This window comes from Tribolium madens, unplaced genomic scaffold (assembly GCF_015345945.1).
Source record: "Tribolium madens isolate multiple individuals breed KSU strain unplaced genomic scaffold, Tmad_KSU_1.1 Scaffold_1;HRSCAF=32;Tcas5.2_LG8, whole genome shotgun sequence".
NCBI classification, from domain to species: domain Eukaryota; kingdom Metazoa; phylum Arthropoda; class Insecta; order Coleoptera; family Tenebrionidae; genus Tribolium; species Tribolium madens.
The window spans coordinates 5,462,760-5,483,608 of NW_025400984.1; the positions used below are offsets into that span (position 1 = coordinate 5,462,760).

The 20,849-nt window shown below is 32.5% G+C and overlaps 1 protein-coding gene across 2 annotated transcripts in view; it reads left to right on the forward strand.

The window, feature by feature from the left end:
* LOC123004261 (G protein-coupled receptor kinase 1) overlaps positions 1-20,849 on the forward strand; it is a 50,995-nt gene that overhangs the window by 27,232 nt on the left and 2,914 nt on the right. For both annotated transcript variants that reach the window (XM_044397434.1, XM_044397435.1), the window contains 9 exons: positions 10,775-10,876; positions 11,008-11,082; positions 11,292-11,353; positions 11,692-11,743; positions 15,284-15,641; positions 17,894-18,035; positions 18,089-18,263; positions 18,314-18,414; positions 18,468-19,038. In XM_044397434.1, coding sequence (XP_044253369.1) covers positions 10,775-10,876; positions 11,008-11,082; positions 11,292-11,353; positions 11,692-11,743; positions 15,284-15,641; positions 17,894-18,035; positions 18,089-18,263; positions 18,314-18,414; positions 18,468-19,038 — 1,638 coding nt within the window. The remainder of the gene's footprint in view (positions 1-10,774; positions 10,877-11,007; positions 11,083-11,291; positions 11,354-11,691; positions 11,744-15,283; positions 15,642-17,893; positions 18,036-18,088; positions 18,264-18,313; positions 18,415-18,467; positions 19,039-20,849) is intronic.

Genomic DNA, 20,849 nt, shown 5'->3' on the forward strand with positions numbered 1-20,849 from the left:
CTGTATTTTTTATTTTTTAAGTGATGCAAAAGTGATTTTTTTCCCACATAAGTGATGCTAAAAATGAAATTAATTTTTCTCTTTCTACGAATGTAGAACTATTAAGCTTTTAAAAGCTGCTTTGCTGTGCTCTCCGAAAGTAATAAAATGGCAATCGCAATTTGCAGAACAATTCGCATCTATTTCTACCCGTTTATTACCGTCTAGACTGATTTTTATTATTTAGTTCAGGAGAGATCAAATCTCATCGGAAATAATTTCAATCGAAATCTTTTCCGATTTAATTATATTTTTCTTCAAGTGGGGGTAATGTTTTTGTCCAGTCGGTAAAATAAATAAAGGCCGAGCCTCGAAGATCTTTCATCAACTGTGATACACTCCATGGGTGTTTTCTTTGTCGTAATTGGAAGCTTGGGATTACTCTTCTTCGTCTTTTGAATCCTCGAACATTTCATCACTATAAAATGTGCCACATCCGACACCGCATGTAATAACAAAGAGATTTCGTTAACACTGAAACGAGAGTACTGTGTTTACGATAATAACAATGCAATAATGAAACGAACATGTGAAGAGAGAGCGTAACAACACAAAATACTGTTATTTCGTTGGATTACTGGGACTGGATGGGATGTTTGAGGAAACGAAGTGCACTTGTCAACAACTTTTATATCTGATTTATATCGAATGAAATTATTTGATTGGATGGTTTGTGTATTGTCAGTTTAATTGAAATGACAACAAATGATAAGAAAGTGGTACAATATCGCGCGGTTTGAATATTACAATAGAGGCGATCACAACATGTTATTGATCACATGTGAGGACAATTCGATACTTTGAAAAGAGAAGTTACACGATAAGTAAATGTCTACATTTGTCGTGTCACGTTGGAGTATTTAAAGTTTTTAGTGACCGTATCGTATATAAAACAAATTGATCCACAATGACTGAATATGTTGGTAATCATGCTTACCATTAGAGTACGCTTTTGATTAAGAACAATTCAACAATCTTGTGGGGTTGTACGTCAAGTATTTATCATGCAAAACCATACCGGTTGCAGTGTTTCAAATTATTAACAGAAATATTTTCAAATCTGTTGCCAACAGACTCAGTCTTTTTTTTTTGTTTTGCTATAGGTGAAGTTTTTTTGATGACAAATTTTTCGTACCCAGGAGTTGTACGTTAAAGTGCAGGTACAGCTCAAAAGAAGTCAAAATAACTAAACTTGCTTTATCCGAATATTTATAGTTATTTACCAACAGATTTTTGTAAAAATTAAAATGTAGATAACCTAGAAAGTGGAGATTCAATTAGTATTATTAAAATTACATCAACTTGAGGTCCTCAAGACAAAAAAAATATTTTAACACATGTTTTCTTAATCTAAAATTAAGCGAAACTACTATTACATGATTAAGCACTGAAAAAGACCTCCACAAAAAAAAATAACTAAACCACTCTTCAAGTACCACTTTGTTAAACCTTAAAAACCTGTGGTAAATTAAATTAGAACACCTTTAGAATTTTTAGAACCATTGATACTAATAATGGTGGTACCTTCGAGCACCTTTTGTTGTAACTGGTTAATCTAATAAATTCAGTTTCTAAATTACGGTATTATGTCATTAACTTTTTGAAGCTAAAGAAACAATAAATTGTCATTGTCGCCCGACAGCCAGGGGTGATTAAAATTCGTTAATATCGTTCTTTTTTTTACAGCCGCCCATGTTTTTGCATCTTCAGCCACTTTTAACACAATTTTATTTTTTTTTTTATAAGCGGGACCTCTTTCAAGGACAGATTTTTACGTATGCATTGGCGATTAATAATAATTTTATATAAATTTTAAGTAATTTAGGGCCACTTTCATAATCGAATTAAAAGGACTTTAACTTTAGAATGTGAAATTTTAGTTTTAGTAATACGATATTTATCTCTACCTACTAAATAATCTACATTTTAAATTTTGTTAGAATAAATAAAATAACAGAGATATTAGATCCGAAAGTCTTAGGTGGGACACCCTGAAGAGGATGCAACCTCCACTTTGGCGTCGTTTGAACCTTTTGAGTACTCTATTCCAAAGTTTACATTCCTAGTAGTCGGCAACATTTGAGGTAATGATTTTCGGTGGTATCTAAAAAAAAAATACCGTTTTGTGATTTTTTATATAAGGACACTGTTTTCCGTGCCTGTTTTTGCCAATTTTAACACAATTTTGTTAAATCAATGAAATGTAATAGATTTAGAAGAACTAACCTGAGAGATCAAATTTGTTTACAATTTGAGTTGGTACATAAAAGTACAAGACATTTTTATGAAAAGAGATCATTTATACTCTTAATGAGATTAGTATTGATGACGTCTCAAAATCAGTACAATTGACGCGGTGCGTCCCTGTGGCATTATTAGCTGGCACCGCCCAATTTATGTTTTATGATAGCAGCATAAAAATTCATCTGTTTTATAGAGCGTCGGTCGCATAAAAAACCAAATGTGTATTGCAGTACTGTTTTATTTTCGCTTATAGTCAACCTACACAGGCACTGTGTCGAAACACGGATTAGTTAACAAGTTTTGAAACTTGTTTTACTGGATGAAATATGGCGCTAGTGCCGCCATTACCTCTCTCTTCCTTTTAATTTGATTAAGTGATAAGGTGCACGTCTGCAGTGTCACAATCCGGATTTCTTTATGTCGCACAAAAGCTTTCAGGAAGACGTCAATCATTCTTTTGCATCCTTTAGAATGGCGGAAGCAAAGATCTCGACGGTGAGGTCTATTGTGAGGTCGGGGGTTTTCTTTTTGGAATATCGAGAAGTTTCAGGAGATTTTTCGTGGAACAATGCTGACTGTTGTTGATCATAGCGTTCGCCATAAATTTTCAAATAAAACGGCTTATCTCGGGGCCCCTGACGTGTTTGCCTCGCTCACTGCATTTAGATAAGGGGAAAGCTTATCAATGACAGAATCACGTGGGGTTTTTAACGATTTGTACAATATTAACACTGATTTCTGTGATTTGGAGTGGAGTGGTTGATCTAAGATTTTTTTTTTAATTATAATTTTTGTCATGAAGATTATTGTATGGTGTGTGTGAAACAATTTTATTTAAAATGTCAATAGCGTACCTACTGTTTGCTTCAGTTGTCAACATTTACAGAGTAAATAGGAAATGAACAAAAAACAATTTGTTTTTATGTAAATAAATAAACGTTCTAATCCACGTTTTGGGTGTGTTGTGTCGACTTAAATAACTTAATTTTTAATGCGCTTTGTAAAATGTTTTCGAAATTTTAATTTTGAAGGCCGGAATTTGCAAAGAGTGATATAAAAGATTGACCTTAGCTTTCAGATTAGTCAAAACTCAAAAATACTCGAGTTAAAATAGAACCGAAGGAACTAGTTGCAATTCAGTTCAAGTTACAAATAGAACTAAAGTGTTTACTAACAAACCGCGATTCAATTGCGAATTTATTAAATGAAATCATGTTTTTCGTCTGTTACACTCAATTCGCAGGATTAAGTTTGCTGTCTTTCGTTGCGCCAAAAATCCCACGCTCAGGAATATTTTATTTACTTTTCCGAATGCAAAGTGGGGGTTTGAAGACGCGTCTGGATTAGAGAGAGAATCCGGGTAGGTGTGCCGATTACCAAGTTAGTTGCTGAAATTACGTGTAAGCCCGGAGTTCGGAAAGCGGCAAGTGCTCTGATCAAATATGACATTAATACGCCATTTAGAGCACAACTCTCCAGAGTTTCGTCGGTTTTTCCTCCGGAAAAACGTCACGGGAATTTAAACGGCACTACATCGAAACGTAATCAGAAGTTGGAGTAAGAGAAAACCGAAACACGTGCGACGGAATGGAAATCTGCCAGATGGTGGATCAAGATGAAGAGTTTTGAACCATGAGTGGATTTGATGGTTTTGTTGCGTGGTTGCCGTGACGCTCGAAATTTATTTATAGAATTTTCCATGTCGACGTGTTACTACGATGTAAATGGTTGTAAAGAGCCCCAACGGGACTTAAACAGCTCGGTCATTGATATTATTTAAGTAAATTGAAAAGTGAAGTGTAATCGTAAACATCCCCAGTTTAGTCGAATGAGCCGAGCTTCTAATCACTAAGGCTCGGATTATATGCACGAAAAATTTGTAAAATATGCGCATATATATGCACGTATTTTCACAAAAATATGCACAAGATATTAAGAAATATGCTTTAATATATGCCAAATATGCATCAATATGCAAAATTTTTAACAATAAAAAATCAAAGTTGAGATAAATTTTTATCCTCGAGTACACTAAACTTTGTATTTTCGGCATCTTGAACTGTACACGATGAACAAAAGAGAATAAATAAATTGATTTTGCCTCAAACAAGCCATTTCTATAACCTAGTAATTAAGCGTTTTTAAGAAATCTGTACTTTTCAGATCACATGAGTTTAAACTAAAATTGCTAAAATTCATTTGCAAGAAACTACTTATCCGAATAGAAGGATTTATTCGTTTTATACCAGGTGAAATTAAATTGTTTATTTAAATTGTTTATTTCTTAAATTCATAAAATGTAGTGTTTTATGAAAAATAAAATTTTTCGAAATTTTTATTTGCTTTTGAGTTCTACAAAAATATCTATTTTTTTTAAATGACAACCCACTGAAAAAAACCATTTTTCTCATGAAGGTCATAATCTAAGGGATTACAACTATCTACTTTATATTGAATTATTTTTTTTTTTTAATATAAATTGTAATTTTGACAACAAAAATCGAATAACTCAAAAATAAAAAAAAATTGTTTTCAAAATTAAATCATTTTTTTATATTACTTTAATTTATATTAATTATTATCTTTTGGAAACAAATGATTAAAAAAAACCGCTTGGTTCGATACTTCATATTCACCCTGTATAAAACGAATTTAAAAGGAAATATTCAGCAGGATACTAATTTTTTGAGTCCGGCTTACGAATTACCGGTTGTTTTCTCTTTAAAATATTTTGTAATTGGATCATTTTTCTTAAACCGTCCATTTTTTTTTAACATGAACTGAAATTTTTTATCGGAAATTTGTAATTTGAAAAAAATATGCACAAATATGCAATATTTACTAAAATATACACGAAGGTGCCAAAATATGCAAAATATGCATTTTTTAATTGGCTTATTTTAATCAAAAAACGTTAGATATGCATAGAAAACTTACAATTTTGTTGATATACCTCTTAAAAAGAAATATGCATTTTGCATATAATCCGAGCCTTACTAATCACTTTCAATTAGAGTGACGTTAATATTTTTGTTTTGTGTCACTAGGAGAAGTAATTTCTTTAAATTAAATAGCACACATTCAACGTTGCTTTTTTGGTAAATATTTGTTGTCGCATTATCGCAAAGTGAAGTTGCTCGACGGTCATTTTCCACGTCCTTCCGGATGGTTTCGAATTTTTCTGGGAGGTGGTGGTAGTCACACGTATTCTTTTTTTGCAATAAAAGTTAATATCACTTATTTGTTTTTTTCATTCAAATTTTTATCTCAAGAAATGTGTAATTGTCTCGTCCGCAGACGAAATATCTTATTTCTAATTTCGTACGTTTGTTTAAACTTCCAACTTTACCATCTTGTTTACATATCGTTACGAAGATTTTTCTCCTTTAATTATCCTTGTTCGTTGAACCGAAATGTCGTGCCGTTGGTAGGGGCACGAAACCGCGGTCTCTTGAATCATTAACCGGATGTATAGGGTGGTGCAAACCGTACCATCTATTATTAAACGATTCCAGAATTAAAACGTTGACCTGTGGGTTTGTACGCCGTTAAAAACTACTAAATATTTCAATTCCTATTAACGCGCTTTGCTCTTATTTACTATTTTTCTCGCACGGAAATTCCTGTATTGTGTTTTTAATGGGAAGTTCATATTTTAGAACGTAGCGTGGTATACGACTCCGGATTAGTTCGGTGTTGTCAGTAACAAGGATTAAGGAGGTTTTGTATTATCATAAGACCCTGTGGAATTGGACAATTCCGGCAGCTACAAGATATATGGGGGATTTTTGCCGGTTTCATTTTGTAAAGCGGACAGTTACGGTACTGGAACTGGAAGCGTACATTTTTGCAAGTTCACAACTTATTGTTAGCGTCATCTTAAAAAAAAATCACTCAATCGATTCGGTTATATTACGTGTCATTATAAGGGAATACTCAAAGGCACGACGCGACGTGCTACATATCTGAAATCTACCCTTAATGTCAGGGGAGGGTTGTGATAATTACATGGCATACATAGATACGTAAAATCACATAGATATTTGTGCGTAAATGAGACATTTTTAGGGGAGTGACATCATTATTTTAAAATTATAACAATTCTACAGAGTGATAGACCGACAAAATTTTATAATAGTATCAAATGACTACATGCTGGAAAATACATACAGGATGTCCCAGCGAGTTGGTAAAGTCCAATATTGATCTTTAAACGATAAAATTTTAAAACATTTATATAGGAAATTGATAGATGCTAATCTAGTCCATCGCCTAAAATTATTTGCAACTATACAGCGTGTCTCAAAAATAAGTTACAATTCAAACTTGTGTTTTTTTAAATGAAACATCATATGTTTCTTATCATTTTCGGATGTAGATTTTTATGACAATGTTTTTAAGCTAAACTTTTAAACTCTAAGGCCATCTTTAAAGCGAGATCTACATCTTTCTTTCCAACTAAAGCAAAGTGAATGGCAGCATTTTAATTTTGTTTTGCAAATAACTCCTTTATTTATAAAGTTAGCGTTTTGTCGCATCAATGGTAACAATATTTTCTTATCTTAAGACTCGTCAATTGATGTAAAAATATCCATATTTGAGTGGTCTTTAGAAACCCATATAAAGTGTGCGTTCTCCTTTGTGAGTAAATTACAAGTCCTGTACTTTTTTGAGAAAATTTTATTGAAAAAAGATTTAGAATTATCGTGACTCTAAAGGTACAAAACCTTTGTCAATAAAAGCCACAAATAACGTTAAACATAAATACAATTCAGAATACAGCTTCTTTGTTTCCTCCTTTAATTGCCTACAGCAAAAAAATATGGAAAATATTTTTTCCAACAGAAATAAATAGGATCAAAGTGCAAAATTTAGATCCCCATAATTTAGAAATTTTTATAGATACAGTTTTTTTAACATTTTTTTCATGTTCCTGGTTCTTTATCTTTCTTGACATTTTTCTCTGGGGTGCGAGTTCTGAAACAACCTCTATATTTTAATTTGAAGTTAGAGTTTCTTCAATTTCGTTCTGAAACCGCAAAAATATAAATGTTTGCTACCAAAACTAACGCAACCTGCATATTTATCTCAAAAAAAATTTTGTGTTTAGTTTTTTTTTCTTTTCTTTTATATACTCGTATTTTGAAGAGAGTTTAACAGAAGTGATGCATTTTAAATGACGAATAACCTTATCGAGAAAAATTTTTGCAGACAATTTTTATTTTATGTAACAACCCATTTACTTATCTTGACCTAAAGCACAACTCACAATCGACAAACAAGGACCGTTTCGTTATCGTAATTGGGTCGGCCAATAGCATTAAATCGTTAGGTACTTTCGATTGACCCTCCGAGGCTAATTCTTAAGAATGGACGATCAACCCTCAAATCCGTTCACTTCTGGATTTTATCGATGATAATATTAACGGGTGCTATTCTCCTAACACTGTCTTTTGTAAACTCTCGTATTTTAGACAGATAAAATAGTGGACCAGACTCTACCTACACATTATTTCAAAATTTGTATTATAGTCGGAAATTTGTTAATATCTTTGAGTGTGTTATTTTCGAAAATGCTTTTTAATATTCGTATGTAATTACCTGTATTGCGTATATTTATGACGAGTAAAAATAAGCTGTTTTGTTCTTACACAACCACGCACAGTTATAAAAACGAACATTTCTGTTTTATTGCCGAATGAGTAAAATTTAAGACAAATAACAAAAATATTTTTGGTACTTGTAACGGTCAATTGGTTACCAACTACCAAAAAACATCAAATTTTCGTTCAAATTTTTATTGTTTTAAGTCTAATTTCGTTTCAAACCTAACATTAGAAAACACCGACTATAAAGCTATAACCGGTGTACTTAATCTCGGAGAAAAGTGGTTATAAAGCTCTTACCTCCTCCTATAAACTCGCCATAAATTAAACATTCAGATATAAACAAAGAGGGGTATTATTAAATTTATGATTGACGGTTACCTACCAGGTGCACATGTTGCCATTTTATTGACTTCCAAACAATGTTTAATGTCTTACTCATGCAAGAAATCATCGGATTTAACGAGACCACAAATTGGGCTTTTTTCGAGCCGAAATTTCAAACTAATGAAAGTCGGCAGTTTCAGGACTATAAATTCCGCACCGGCATTCAATACAGTTTAGATTCGATTCACAGTCGGCGAATACAAATGCAAATTTAATCTAGTTTAGGGGAAGTACACATGCGCTTCATTGGAGAAGTTTGACACTTTGGCTAAAGTTAAGACGTAATTATATTCCGGACGGAAAAACCGCAAATTATCCGATTTTCTAATTACATTTTTCCGTTCCCCGATAAGCTAATTAATTATTTTATGAATTGAATTTAAGTAGATTTATTTGAATTTAAAAGCAAGCTCATTTGGAAGTTAAAAGAGGTTATAAAAGAGCGCTTTTTGGTGGATGCGCCGGTTCACTTTTTTTTACTCGTATTTTCATTACAGTCTTTTAAGCTCGATTTTATTCAGTGGTTTTAAAATGACGATTACGTTTTATTGTACTGTTAGAGATGCACCAACAGTTTGTTCACTCGGTCGTGAAAATGTTACAATACATTCGTATTTCGGTATCTGATATTTCGCGAATGTAAAAATTGATATAAATATGTATTGAATGCGAATTTTAATATTCGAATATAAAAGAGAATTTTCTTTGCGTAAATACAGCTTTGTTAAATTTTCTCGAACGAAATAAACTTTTTATTTGTTGCCGACTATTTTCTATTTACATTTACGTTCAACTTTGTTGCTGAATAAATATTTTCCATAATTGTTACAGCGTATCTTCGTTAATTTTGAACAATTGAAACTATTAAAATGTAGATAGGTCGAAAATGAGCCAGTTTGTACACTATCATACAAAATTAATGCTATTGTTGGCATTTTGCTGTACAAACAAAATTGTTTGAACATTTTTGTTATTGGACCTTCAAGCAAAATGGGAGCAGTGACTTGAAAAAAATTAAGAAAATTGGGGCATTTAAGTATTAACTATGATAAAACGAGCGGAATTATTACTTTACGAATGAGTAGAGAACAAAATAAAAGGATTAAATTGTCGGAAAAATGGAAAAACTGTCAGAGTTTTTCCGAGCCAGCATTGAAATTTTCTCCATTCTTTGGCGTCTTTTCGATAATTCGATTGTCTCAAGCGTCGCGTCATCTGTGTACGGCGCGATTAAACCTGTCACAGATTGGTCGAGGGAAAAATCGTTGGGAAAGTTCGCGAAAGTATGTGAGGTCGCGGAAAATCGAGAACACCGGAGGCGAATCCGAAATTCAATAAGACTTCCGGCGATTTGATTGTGACTGTAGTTATCGTTTTTTATTATTGTTGAAATTAATAATGGATGGAGGTTTCATGCATTCGGTGCAAAGAGGAAAATTGCTGACGAGATTTTCGGGTCAAGGTTTATCACAAAATGCAAAGTGGAGTAAATTGGATGGGGTGGTTGTACCGTTTCGAAGAGAAGGCAGTGTGAACAAGGCTTCAGATGAGATTAGATAAGATAGGGCTGAGGCGGTGGGATTTAGAGGGGTGATATTGTCAAAAAATTAAACGGGGGGTAAGGTCAAATTTAATTGAACGTAAAGCAAATTTCCAGTAATTTTTTAATTAAATTATAGGTAATAAACGGGATATAGCCAAAAAGCTGTTACATATTTAAGAATACTTTAAACCTTTCCATGGACAATTGTAAAATATATACTTTACATCGTCATTTGTTTTTTTTTGTAAATATCAAATGAGGGTTTTTGAAAAAAAGGTTTTTCTTTGAAATCAATAGTATGCGAGTAGTGCATGCATATTTATTATAAAATAAGATAAAACTGATTAAAACATAAACTGTTCTGAAAAATTAAAAGGTTGCTGTCCTAAAGAGCATGTAATTTTTTTAATGCATGTGGGGCTATAATTATGCTTTCTAGTTTATTAAAAATGAAAAAAAAGTCAAAAAACACTGTCATATGATATACATGATCCGTTCCGCTTTTATGTGCCATATTGTGACATACCGAGTTACCGACACTATTAAATAATGTTTTACAAAATTATATCTTACTGCTAGAAAAGGATCCATTTCTACAAAATTCAAGACTCTTTAATAAAAATTAATTTTGGAGTAAAATATTGCATTTTTTTGTAGAGGAATCGTTTTTTTGTGGCATTTTTATTTGCTTGATGTGTATTTTGCAAGTCCATCGAACTCGTTCACCTCTGCATCGAAAAGAATTGCTTTTTTCGGGGCGGAAGTGGGATGCAAATTCCACTCCAATCTAAAATCCTCCGGCTCTTGTGTCTAACGTTCCATGCAAGTCCTCTTATTTCTAATGATAAACTCATTTGCGAGTTTGGAGCTTTGCACACGAAACTTGTGTGTGTCTTGTGGTACACTTGATCCGATTACGTCAACATGATTGTGATTCGTGTGCTCTTGTTTGCAGATAAAAGCGTACGAAAAGCTAGAAAGTGCCGAAGAGAGAATGAAACAAGCGAGAGACATCTACGACAACTTCATCATGAAGGAGCTCCTGGCACGGTCTCACGTAAGCGACCTTTTCTTGTGCATGATGAGAGGGAAGGGTGTTTCAAATATCGATTTGCTAGAGGCGAAATTGAGAAGCGTCAGCGAATTGTACGAATAATTTGGTTTTTAGGGGATTTTTTTTCGTTGCAGGACTACTCGAAGGAGTGCCTCCAGCACGTGCAGAAGCACCTAATGAAGAACGATGTTCCCGTCACACTGTTTGAGGTGAGCAGCTTCTAGTATAAGATTAATTTCACGACTTTCCTTCTATTTTTTCGCAGAGTGGATTCTAATTAAAAGTTTTTCCATTACTCGCACGCCACTGCTGCTCTAAATATGACACATTCTTGTTCATTAAAATTCAGCTCGTGTCTACTTAGATACATTTGCAAAGTTGTTACAAATACACTTCCTCATTTCTTATTCTTTTTCAGCCTTACATAGAAGAAATTTATAACCATTTAAGGGACGAACCGTTCAAGAAATTTTTAGAAAGGTGAGATAGGTAACGTTAAATTTATTTTTATTTATTTCATTATTTTATTTTTCTTTCCGTTCGATTTCTAATGGTTTTTCGGAGTACTCGTTCATTTCTAAGCTTCGTGTCACTATTAAAATCCTCTCACGCGAACGCCTCAATTACTATTCGCCGAGTCCGTTTCTATCCGTGTAATTCGATATTAATCGCGCAATTTATTTCATCACAATGTCCAGCGAAATTAGATTTAGCTTGTGGATAAGAGATTCCACAGGATACCTAAGCTAGACATCGAACGGTTCTTTTGTACTTTATTTTTGTATCGAAATAATAAAAACGATTTTTTTCTTTTTCAGTGAAAAATATACGAGGTTTTGCCAATGGAAAAATTTGGAATTAAATATACAGGTGAGTAAAAAAAATGATTTCAATTACATATTACGCAATGTAAATTATTTCAACGAAAAATTGTTTTTGTTTAATAATTTAGATGTGTCAAATATCGACATTAATGCGTTATTGCTCTGGAATTTTTGTTTAATTAATTTAACCTTTAGTTTCATTGACGTGTAATGAGTTGATGACACAACAATTTGAATTTTTTGCGTTGCTTAAATTATGATAAAAAAATGTGCATGTTTGTAATGCGAAATTGCTGGAAAAACATAAATATACAATTTGCCGCTTCCTTGAAATTATTATTTTATTCCTAATACAAAAAACGCACCTAATTTAAATAATTAATAAAAACGATTTTATCATGGCTAATTAGATTGATGGAAGTTTCAAACAAAGCAAATAGGATTATAATTATATTAAACGGACAAAAGAGAATAACTATCGATTGTATTGCAAAATTTCAGATATTTGTTATGGGATTAAATTTAAACTTTCGTAATCTGATAATTAAATAACTGTTTTAGCTCAAGATTGATTATCTTTTGATTAAACACGTGAAATTAAAAGCGATTGTTCTTGAAAGTTTACTCATAAATTTTTATTGTCATTTTTATCAGAAATTAAAAATGTATTAAAATTAATTGCTGCCGTGATGAAAAAGTTGCAAGTGTTGCTTTTGAAACCAAAGTAAATGAGTTTTTAACGTTAACTTCCGTTTTACAAAGTTGTTTAAAAGTTTGAGGATTGATGGTTGCGTTTTTTAAATTTATTTTCGGTTTCTTGAATTCCGAAGTCGGCAAAATCGATTTTTCTATTAAAGGCACATTAAACCAATAGGTAGGTAAACAGGGTCTTTAGTGTAAAAGTGCAACTTTCGTTGTTCAAATGCACTTAAAACTTAGAGAAAGCTAAAAACATTGTTGCCAGTTTTACAAAATGAACACAATATTTAACCCTTTTTACATTGGAGTGCTATTACTCTGTTTAAATGTCATTTAGCCCTGTAAAAATATCCGTGGCAATAAATCGTAGGAGGCTTGGCAAACATCAAATCCCAATTTTGGCAACATTAAAAATGTTACAAATGTCAGTGTGAATTTATCGACATGGAGTTCGTATATCACCATGACGACTACATGTCGACTCTAAAAACACGAAATATTTTTCCGAGAATTCATTTTCTTGCATAATTATTTCTGAAAGCGATTTCCACCAGTGTCACGTCCACGTGACAAATTTCCAACGTTATCGTCGCGGTTACCACCGTGGTTTTGAATCGTCGCAATTCGTGTGTTACCTCAATAAGTCACTGCAAAAACTCATTATCGCAACGGTAATATTTTACGAAATGAAAACGGCAAACGACAACGTTTCGAGTACGTGACCATTATTTTATCGAGTCCGACGTTAACTGGCCCTTTTAAGCCACTTTTTCATAGCGTCGAGGTCGTTTTTATTCATTAGGTTTGTTATTGGGGTTACCTAAGTTGGTGTCAAGGAAGATGGTTCTTTAGGGGTTTTGGCCATTTAGGGACAAAACGTAAGTGATTTGTCCTTCAAGAAGGGAATTTCAGGTTTTATCGGGTCGATATCGGTTCTGTTTGTTTTATTTATTTGTTTACATGAAATATTTTTAGAGGTTTGTACTATGAATATTTATTTAAGGGGTGGTTTATGGATGAGGTCGATTTTTTATTCGTCTACAGTAGTACGCTTAAGTAATTAACTCTAATCTTTTTTTATACCCTCAAATTATTCTACCATGCAAAATAGAAACCTAAAAAAATCAAATCACATGAATATGTACTATACTAGGAAAACGATAAATACATTCGCGTTATTGTTAAAAAAACATTACATGGGATATTCAAACAATAGGCAATTGATGAGATTCAAGATACTATTATTTGAAATAAAGGATTTCCATTTTCTGTCGTTTCTATTTCAATACATTTCTAATAAAAATTCAAACGGCTCTTCTTGTATTGATCACTTGGATATTAAGGATAATCCCGCTATCAGTATTCTTTCCGCATCGAAAAAAACTGTTACAATCATTTTTGCCGCTCACGAAATTGATCTACAAAGTGGAAATCGCTTCATTATTCTGAAAAGTGACTTTCGACTTTATTTATCGACATTTGCACGGCCACGTGACTTGATTCTCAACTTTCAGTTATTTTTACTCCTAATGAGCCACAGTTTTTTTTTTTGCTACTCACGAGTAAAATTGCGGACACGGATTTTTAACGCTTTGTCATTCGATTGTCATAAAAATGTAAAACAGGCCTTCTGTGCAACTAACCTTACTTTCGTATTTCTTATTTTTTTCTGACATCTAGAGAAAAAATGACACCAAATCAAAATATTTTTTTTTAGAAAAACACGTACTGCGGGCATTATTGTTTTAGGAAATTTACGCCAAAAATAAGTTTTAACTAAAACTTTCAAATTTTGGTTTCAAACGTTAATCAATAAAATCTGACACTTACATTGACATTTTTTGAACTGACATAAATTTGATGTCCAAAATTCCGTGTCCGTAATTGTATCTAAGTACTAAATTTTTCTCACGTTGGGCTAGTCAGCCTTGCCAGAATTAATGAAAAGTTTAGGTTTATTAAAGTCTGTTTCATTTAATTAAACAATTGTAATTATCACAATTTCTGGAAAAACCGTGCTGTTGTAGCACCCTAAAACTGCGATATATGAACCAGCTGTATACCTGTCGTGTCAATCGTCAGTTATGTTTATAAAAATTTTAAAGAAAGACGATTAATAAGACACGAAGCAAAAAAGTAATTCAAGGCTTTAATTTAAAATCTCAGCAAAATATTGACTCAGGCGCAATGGAATGAGAATAATAACAATGACAATTGTTGGCAATTTTAAATTCTTGATTAACTGTTAACGTGTAAGTTTTACCAACATAACAACATTTTGACAATTGTTTATTAAATGAAACAGTTTTCAGTAACCGTTTTATAACAGTTGAGTTAACAACAAAAATGATTTGTTTCCACAATAGACAATGCGAAATCAGTGTTGTTTAATGTCTGACGCAGATTGTATTGATTGGGAAACTTATTGCAACTTTGAGGGATTTGAGAAATGTTGGATTATTAGCTTCGCAAAGCTTATTATTAATAGAATAATCCATTCTAAATTGTTATCATATTGAATGAGTTTGAAACTAGACTAGAGATAATGTGTCGGCGGACTTTTTGTTATTATTCAAATAAGTCTTTAGAATAGCGAAATTCTTGCATGTTGTTTTTCCCCAACTCATAAATAAGGCTCGTAAATACGTAATATTCTTTTTAGGGCGAATTTAGCCGATCTGGACGTATGTATGTACGCATATGACATGAGTTATGATAGCTGTGTTTAAAGAACTGCAGGGTAATAAATGTCACAATTTATCTCTCCCACATTTTGAAAAAAAAACAAAGTTCGAATTAGCCTCGAAAAGCTTTCCATTAAAGTCATTTTCGTTCCTAAAAAAATATAAGAGAAATGGTTGAAATGTAATTTGTATTATTTTTGCAGCTGACTATGAACGACTTCAGCGTGCACAGGATAATAGGCAGGGGCGGCTTCGGGGAAGTTTACGGTTGTCGGAAGGCCGACACGGGGAAAATGTACGCGATGAAATGTCTAGACAAGAAAAGGATCAAAATGAAACAAGGGGAGACTTTGGCGTTAAACGAACGCATTATGTTGTCCCTTGTAAGCACAGGACAGGATTGTCCGTTTATAGTTTGTATGACGTATGCGTTTCACACGCCCGATAAGCTCTGTTTCATATTAGATTTGATGAATGGCGGCGATTTGCATTATCATTTGAGCCAACACGGCGTCTTCAACGAGTCTGAAATGAAATTTTACGCTGCCGAAGTGATATTAGGTAAGTTTTCAGCTCATGAAACATGTATTACGTCATCGAGGTTTCCTTTTTAAGAAAAAAGCTACACTTTAATATCAGTAGTAGGTACTCGTATGAACAGCAGTACTACAAAATATTATGAAAACATTCGAAAGCCATTTTTAGTAGTACTTGTACCACTTTAGTGGTAAATTGTCAAAAAAGAAACTGAAAAACCTTTCTAGATGGTTAACTATTAGGTACATTATCCATCGGTTAACTTTTTGATTCTTTTTTTTCTGTATTAGTACAGTTTTCGTTTATTGAATTTACTTACCTACAGTGTGTTCTTCTATTTTAATTCATACAACGTTAGTCACGAGAGGGTTATTTCTGAATTTGTTTTTGCCGCAACCCATTATACATATTGCAACAACTTCTTGATTTCAAATTTTGAAAATAATTATAACTAAATCCACGATAGCTGTTATTAGTCTTGTCTCTGTGACATTATAGTAAAAAAATTATCTCTGAAACGATGCGACATGTTTTGTTATGTTTACCAACCGACTAGGCGCATGTTTAGAAGTCGATGATAGACACTTCAAACACCTTTTATATTAACTTAACTTGTTAATTTATATGTTGAATTTTGATTAAATATAGGTTATCTGTCAATCTGACATTTCTGGCAAATTTATCCAACTTACTTTGATTTGTAATTTTAAAGAAATAACATATTTAATTTAGTAGTTTGTGAGATTGGTATTGTTGGTTGCGGCAAAAAAAAATCAGAAATAACCCTCCCGTGAATAACCCTGTATTTTGTAAAAATCATCGAAAACAACAATACAAAATCAAATTAAAATGTTTTTATTTGTTTTAAACAAATTTTCCATTTTTTTTCTCTCCTTTAAGGTGCAAGAGAATGTACGTGTACTTAATGTTTTTCTTTTATATTGCTGAATGCGTATTTGAAATACAGTTTAATTTTTATTGGAAGGATTTTGTGAACATCGGACTTTTGAGAAAATGGCTTTTTTGTCTATTTTTGTTGTTGTTTTCCTGTTCAGAAGAAAACAGAATACATTATACGAGTAGTAAGTGATTTTTAATGTTATATTATCAGAATCCATATTTGAAACCCGCTTGTTTGTATCGGTTTTGCTTTATCGTATGATTACGTTTTTTCAAGTACTAGGTATATTACGAAAATTTGATCTGTTTGGAGTTGTAGGTGCTCTTTCACAATTATACCACGTAATTTAAATTTTCGGGTCTCTTGAAACTAAATTTGAATTGAACTATGAAGACTATGTTAATAAATGAGAAATTATTTTTTTACGTTTTATACATGAGATATTAAGGTAGGTAACTCTTTAAATGATGAAAATGTACATTACGGAGTTTATGGAGGTCTTATGAGTAAGTTGATCTAGGTTATTTGATTTCTAGGATCTTATTTTTGTATTTTTGTTTTATGGAATTTAAGAACCGTGATTAAACCAAACCTTTTTTTTTTTCTGAACAGAATATTGCAAATAAAGGCACTCGAAAACAACTTAGAAAAAACAGTTTGGTCTTCAAATGCTATTTTCTCAAAATCTTACCAATAAACATTAAAAAAGCATTCAAACAACATTTAGCACCCCAAAAGACATAAAATGCACCCCTTTTTGCGTAAGGCGTATTTTGGTGTTGGTCGATATTATTAAAAAATCTACTAAATTCAGATTTGCTGTGAACATTTTTTTATTTAAAAATGTAACTTGTTTTTATTTTAAAGAACAGATTTGTCCTATCCCCTTTTACTCTACGTAACAATGTTAGTACTTTATCTTTGACTTATTTTTCAACTACCTACGTATAATTACTTTAACAAAACCAAATAAGAAAATCACCGAAAAATATGAGGACCAATTGGATTACATTTGATAATATAGAAATAAGTAGAAATAATAGAAAATTTATCAAGTTGTTTTATTCCAAAAAAATGATCTTAGTTTGTAATTAAAAATTGTTAGATTCTTAAAGTAAACATTTAAAAGCAGCACATGAAGGCGAGCTTTAAAAAAAGTAGAACAAAAGTATTGTTTTTTTTTAAATTAATTAATCAGAAAAGCTCATGTTTTTGGTAATTTTAGTGAAAATATTCTTTAAGTATTACGTTTTGAAAGAAAAGGCGCTTAGCGCAAAAATATATTTGATTAAATGTTTTGTAATTAAATGATTTTTGTACAATATGTCGATTTATTGATCTCTTTGAATGTTAACAGTTTCTTTTTTCTTTACAGGTTTGGAACATATGCATAGGAGGTATATTGTATATAGAGATTTAAAACCTGCAAATATTCTATTAGACGAACATGGCCATGTTCGGATATCTGATTTAGGTCTAGCCTGTGATTTTTCAAAAAAGAAACCCCACGCCAGTGTGTAAGTAATTTTTTCTAAAATTTTTTTTTCAATTGACAATGTGATGTATACAGAGGAACTCATGGTTACATGGCACCGGAAGTGCTGTCAAAAGGCACAGCGTACGATTCCAGTGCCGACTGGTTCAGTTTCGGATGTATGTTATACAAATTATTGAAAGGACATTCGCCGTTCCGCCAACACAAAACCAAAGACAAGCACGAAATCGACAGGATGACGTTAACAATGGTCAGTTATCATTGCTAAAAAAAACAATAAATAAAGTTTTGGATTTACAGAACGTCGAACTTCCCGATTCGTTTAGTAAAGAATTGAAATCGTTACTGGAAGGTTTACTTCAGCGAGACGTCGATAAAAGACTGGGTTGTAAAGGCAACGGGTATGTCACTGTCTCAAAATCGTGTTAAATTTCGCTTAATTGGGGTTGTTTAGGGCCGATGAAGTCAAGGAGCACCCTTTTTTTGCCGGCATCGACTGGCAGCAGGTCTACCTTCAGAAATACACGCCGCCTTTGATACCCCCTCGAGGCGAAGTGAACGCAGCCGACGCCTTCGACATCGGCTCCTTCGACGAGGAGGACACCAAAGGAATCAAACTGACCGACGCCGACCAAGAACTCTACAAAAACTTCCCTTTGGTGATATCCGAACGGTGGCAAAACGAAGTCGCTGAAACCGTATTTGACACGATCAACTACGAGGCCGATCGAGCCGAAAATAAGAAGAAAGCCAAACAGAAGAAACTCTTCGACCTTGATGAGAAAGAATCGGACTGTATTTTGCACGGTTATATTAAAAAATTAGGCGGGCCTTGGATGTCGAGTTGGCAGATGAGGTATGCAAAGTTGTACCCCAACAGGCTTGAACTGCATCCGGATTCGGCTAAACCGGAAATGGTCTTTATGGATCAAGTCGAGGAAGTTAGTCCGGAGTTGGTGCAAGTGAAAAATGAAAATTGCATCGTTGTCAGGATGAGGGATGGGAAGATTGTCCTCACAAATACGGTGAGTGGAAACAAAGGGTTTCAGGAGGTGATAAAAAGACTTATGTAGTATGTACGAGATGAATTGAAGGGTAAACCGCAAGAGACTCGATGCTGATTTTATGGAACGTAAAATTGATTTAAAATGTTCGCCGAAATTGGTTTTTTGCAAGCGTTTGTTATATAGAGTAAAGTTCCCAGAAGAGGAGTACATATTTTAACAGTTGAATTCGAAAAGATTAAGGCTACTTGTGCGAAATAGCAGCAGCAGAGCTATGATAAAATTTAAACAATTATTCTTTCAAAAAAGAATTTTATGTAAACTGATTGAAATATTCCGAAAATACATAAGACAATCCCACATCGTCTCTTCTTTTGTTTAAAGGTGTTAAGTTTCAATTCATATTTCTTAATAAATACAAAAAAATCAAAAGAGCGAATGTTTGAAAGTTTGAAACATCATTACCTTTTATTGAGCAAACAATTTTGTTTGTTTGATTACATTGTGTAGATCATCCAATGAAAATTTGGCTTTTAACACCATCTGTTACATATATTTAATTATAATAATTGTTTAATATTTACTTAAATGTTCGCCGAAATTGGTTTTTTGCAAGCGCTTGTTATATAAGAGTAAAGTTCCCAGAAAAGGAGTACATATTTTAACAGTCGAGTTCGAAAAGATTAAGGCTACTTGTGCGAAATAGCAACAGCAGAGCTATGATAAAATTTAAACAATTATTCTTTCAAAAAAGAATTTTATGTAAACTGATTGAAAAATTCCGAAAATACATAAGACAATCCCACATCGTCTCTTCTTTTGTCTAAATGTGTTAAGTTTCAATTCATATTTCTTATTAAATACAAAAAAATCAAAAGAGTTTGTTTGAAAGTTTGAAACATCGTCGCGCTACCATCATGAGCGAACAATTTTGGTTGTTTGATTACATTTTATAGATCATCCAATGAAAATTTGGCTTTTAACACCTTCTGTTACATAAATTTAATTATAATAATTGTTTAATATTTACTTAATTAACTTGAAAATGGCCGTAAAATTCGTAATGAACAATTACACACCTACGTCTCTCACAATTTAATTTATTTTTTAACAGTACGTTTATCCAATTTCGTTAATAGCGAAATAAATTACACGAAAATTAAATAAAACAAGTCAACGTTTACTTCAGTTTGCTTTATCTCGTAATTACGAATAAATTAAGCGTGTATTTGACTACGAAAATGCGTTTTTATTGAGAGTTTCTACAACATAATTGTTTTTCTTTATGTAAGTGCTATTTACAGAAGAACAAAGACTGTGAAAATTGAAAGATGAAAATTATTCTGATTCAACTATTATTTCATTCGTTTTTTTCTTCAATGAAAAAATGTAAATTAGGTGGTGAAGTGGGGAATTTGATTTGTGGTTAAATTAATATTATTTTTACCCCAAAATTTGAGTGAGGGTGGATTGTTATGCATGGGTCAGGTCGACTGAAATAACAGATCACGATCTTTGATAATATTATAACGAACTTAAACTTGTAGAACTTGAAAAAAGCGTGTATTCTCAGGTGACGACAAAGAAGGGGAGCTGGTTTAAAATACATAATTGAATTCAAATTGCAATTTTTTGTAGTGGAATATTGTTACGCCACTGTTCTGTCTGCTTATGCTTATACGCATTTAGACTTCGCCCAGGTGTATACATTTAGCTTTTCCCAGCTCTAAATGTAGGTATAAACGATTTGTATTTCGGTGTGTTTACATACAATTTACATTGTTTTTATTGTAATTTCATTAGGAGCGTTATTCACGATTCATCTTTTCATC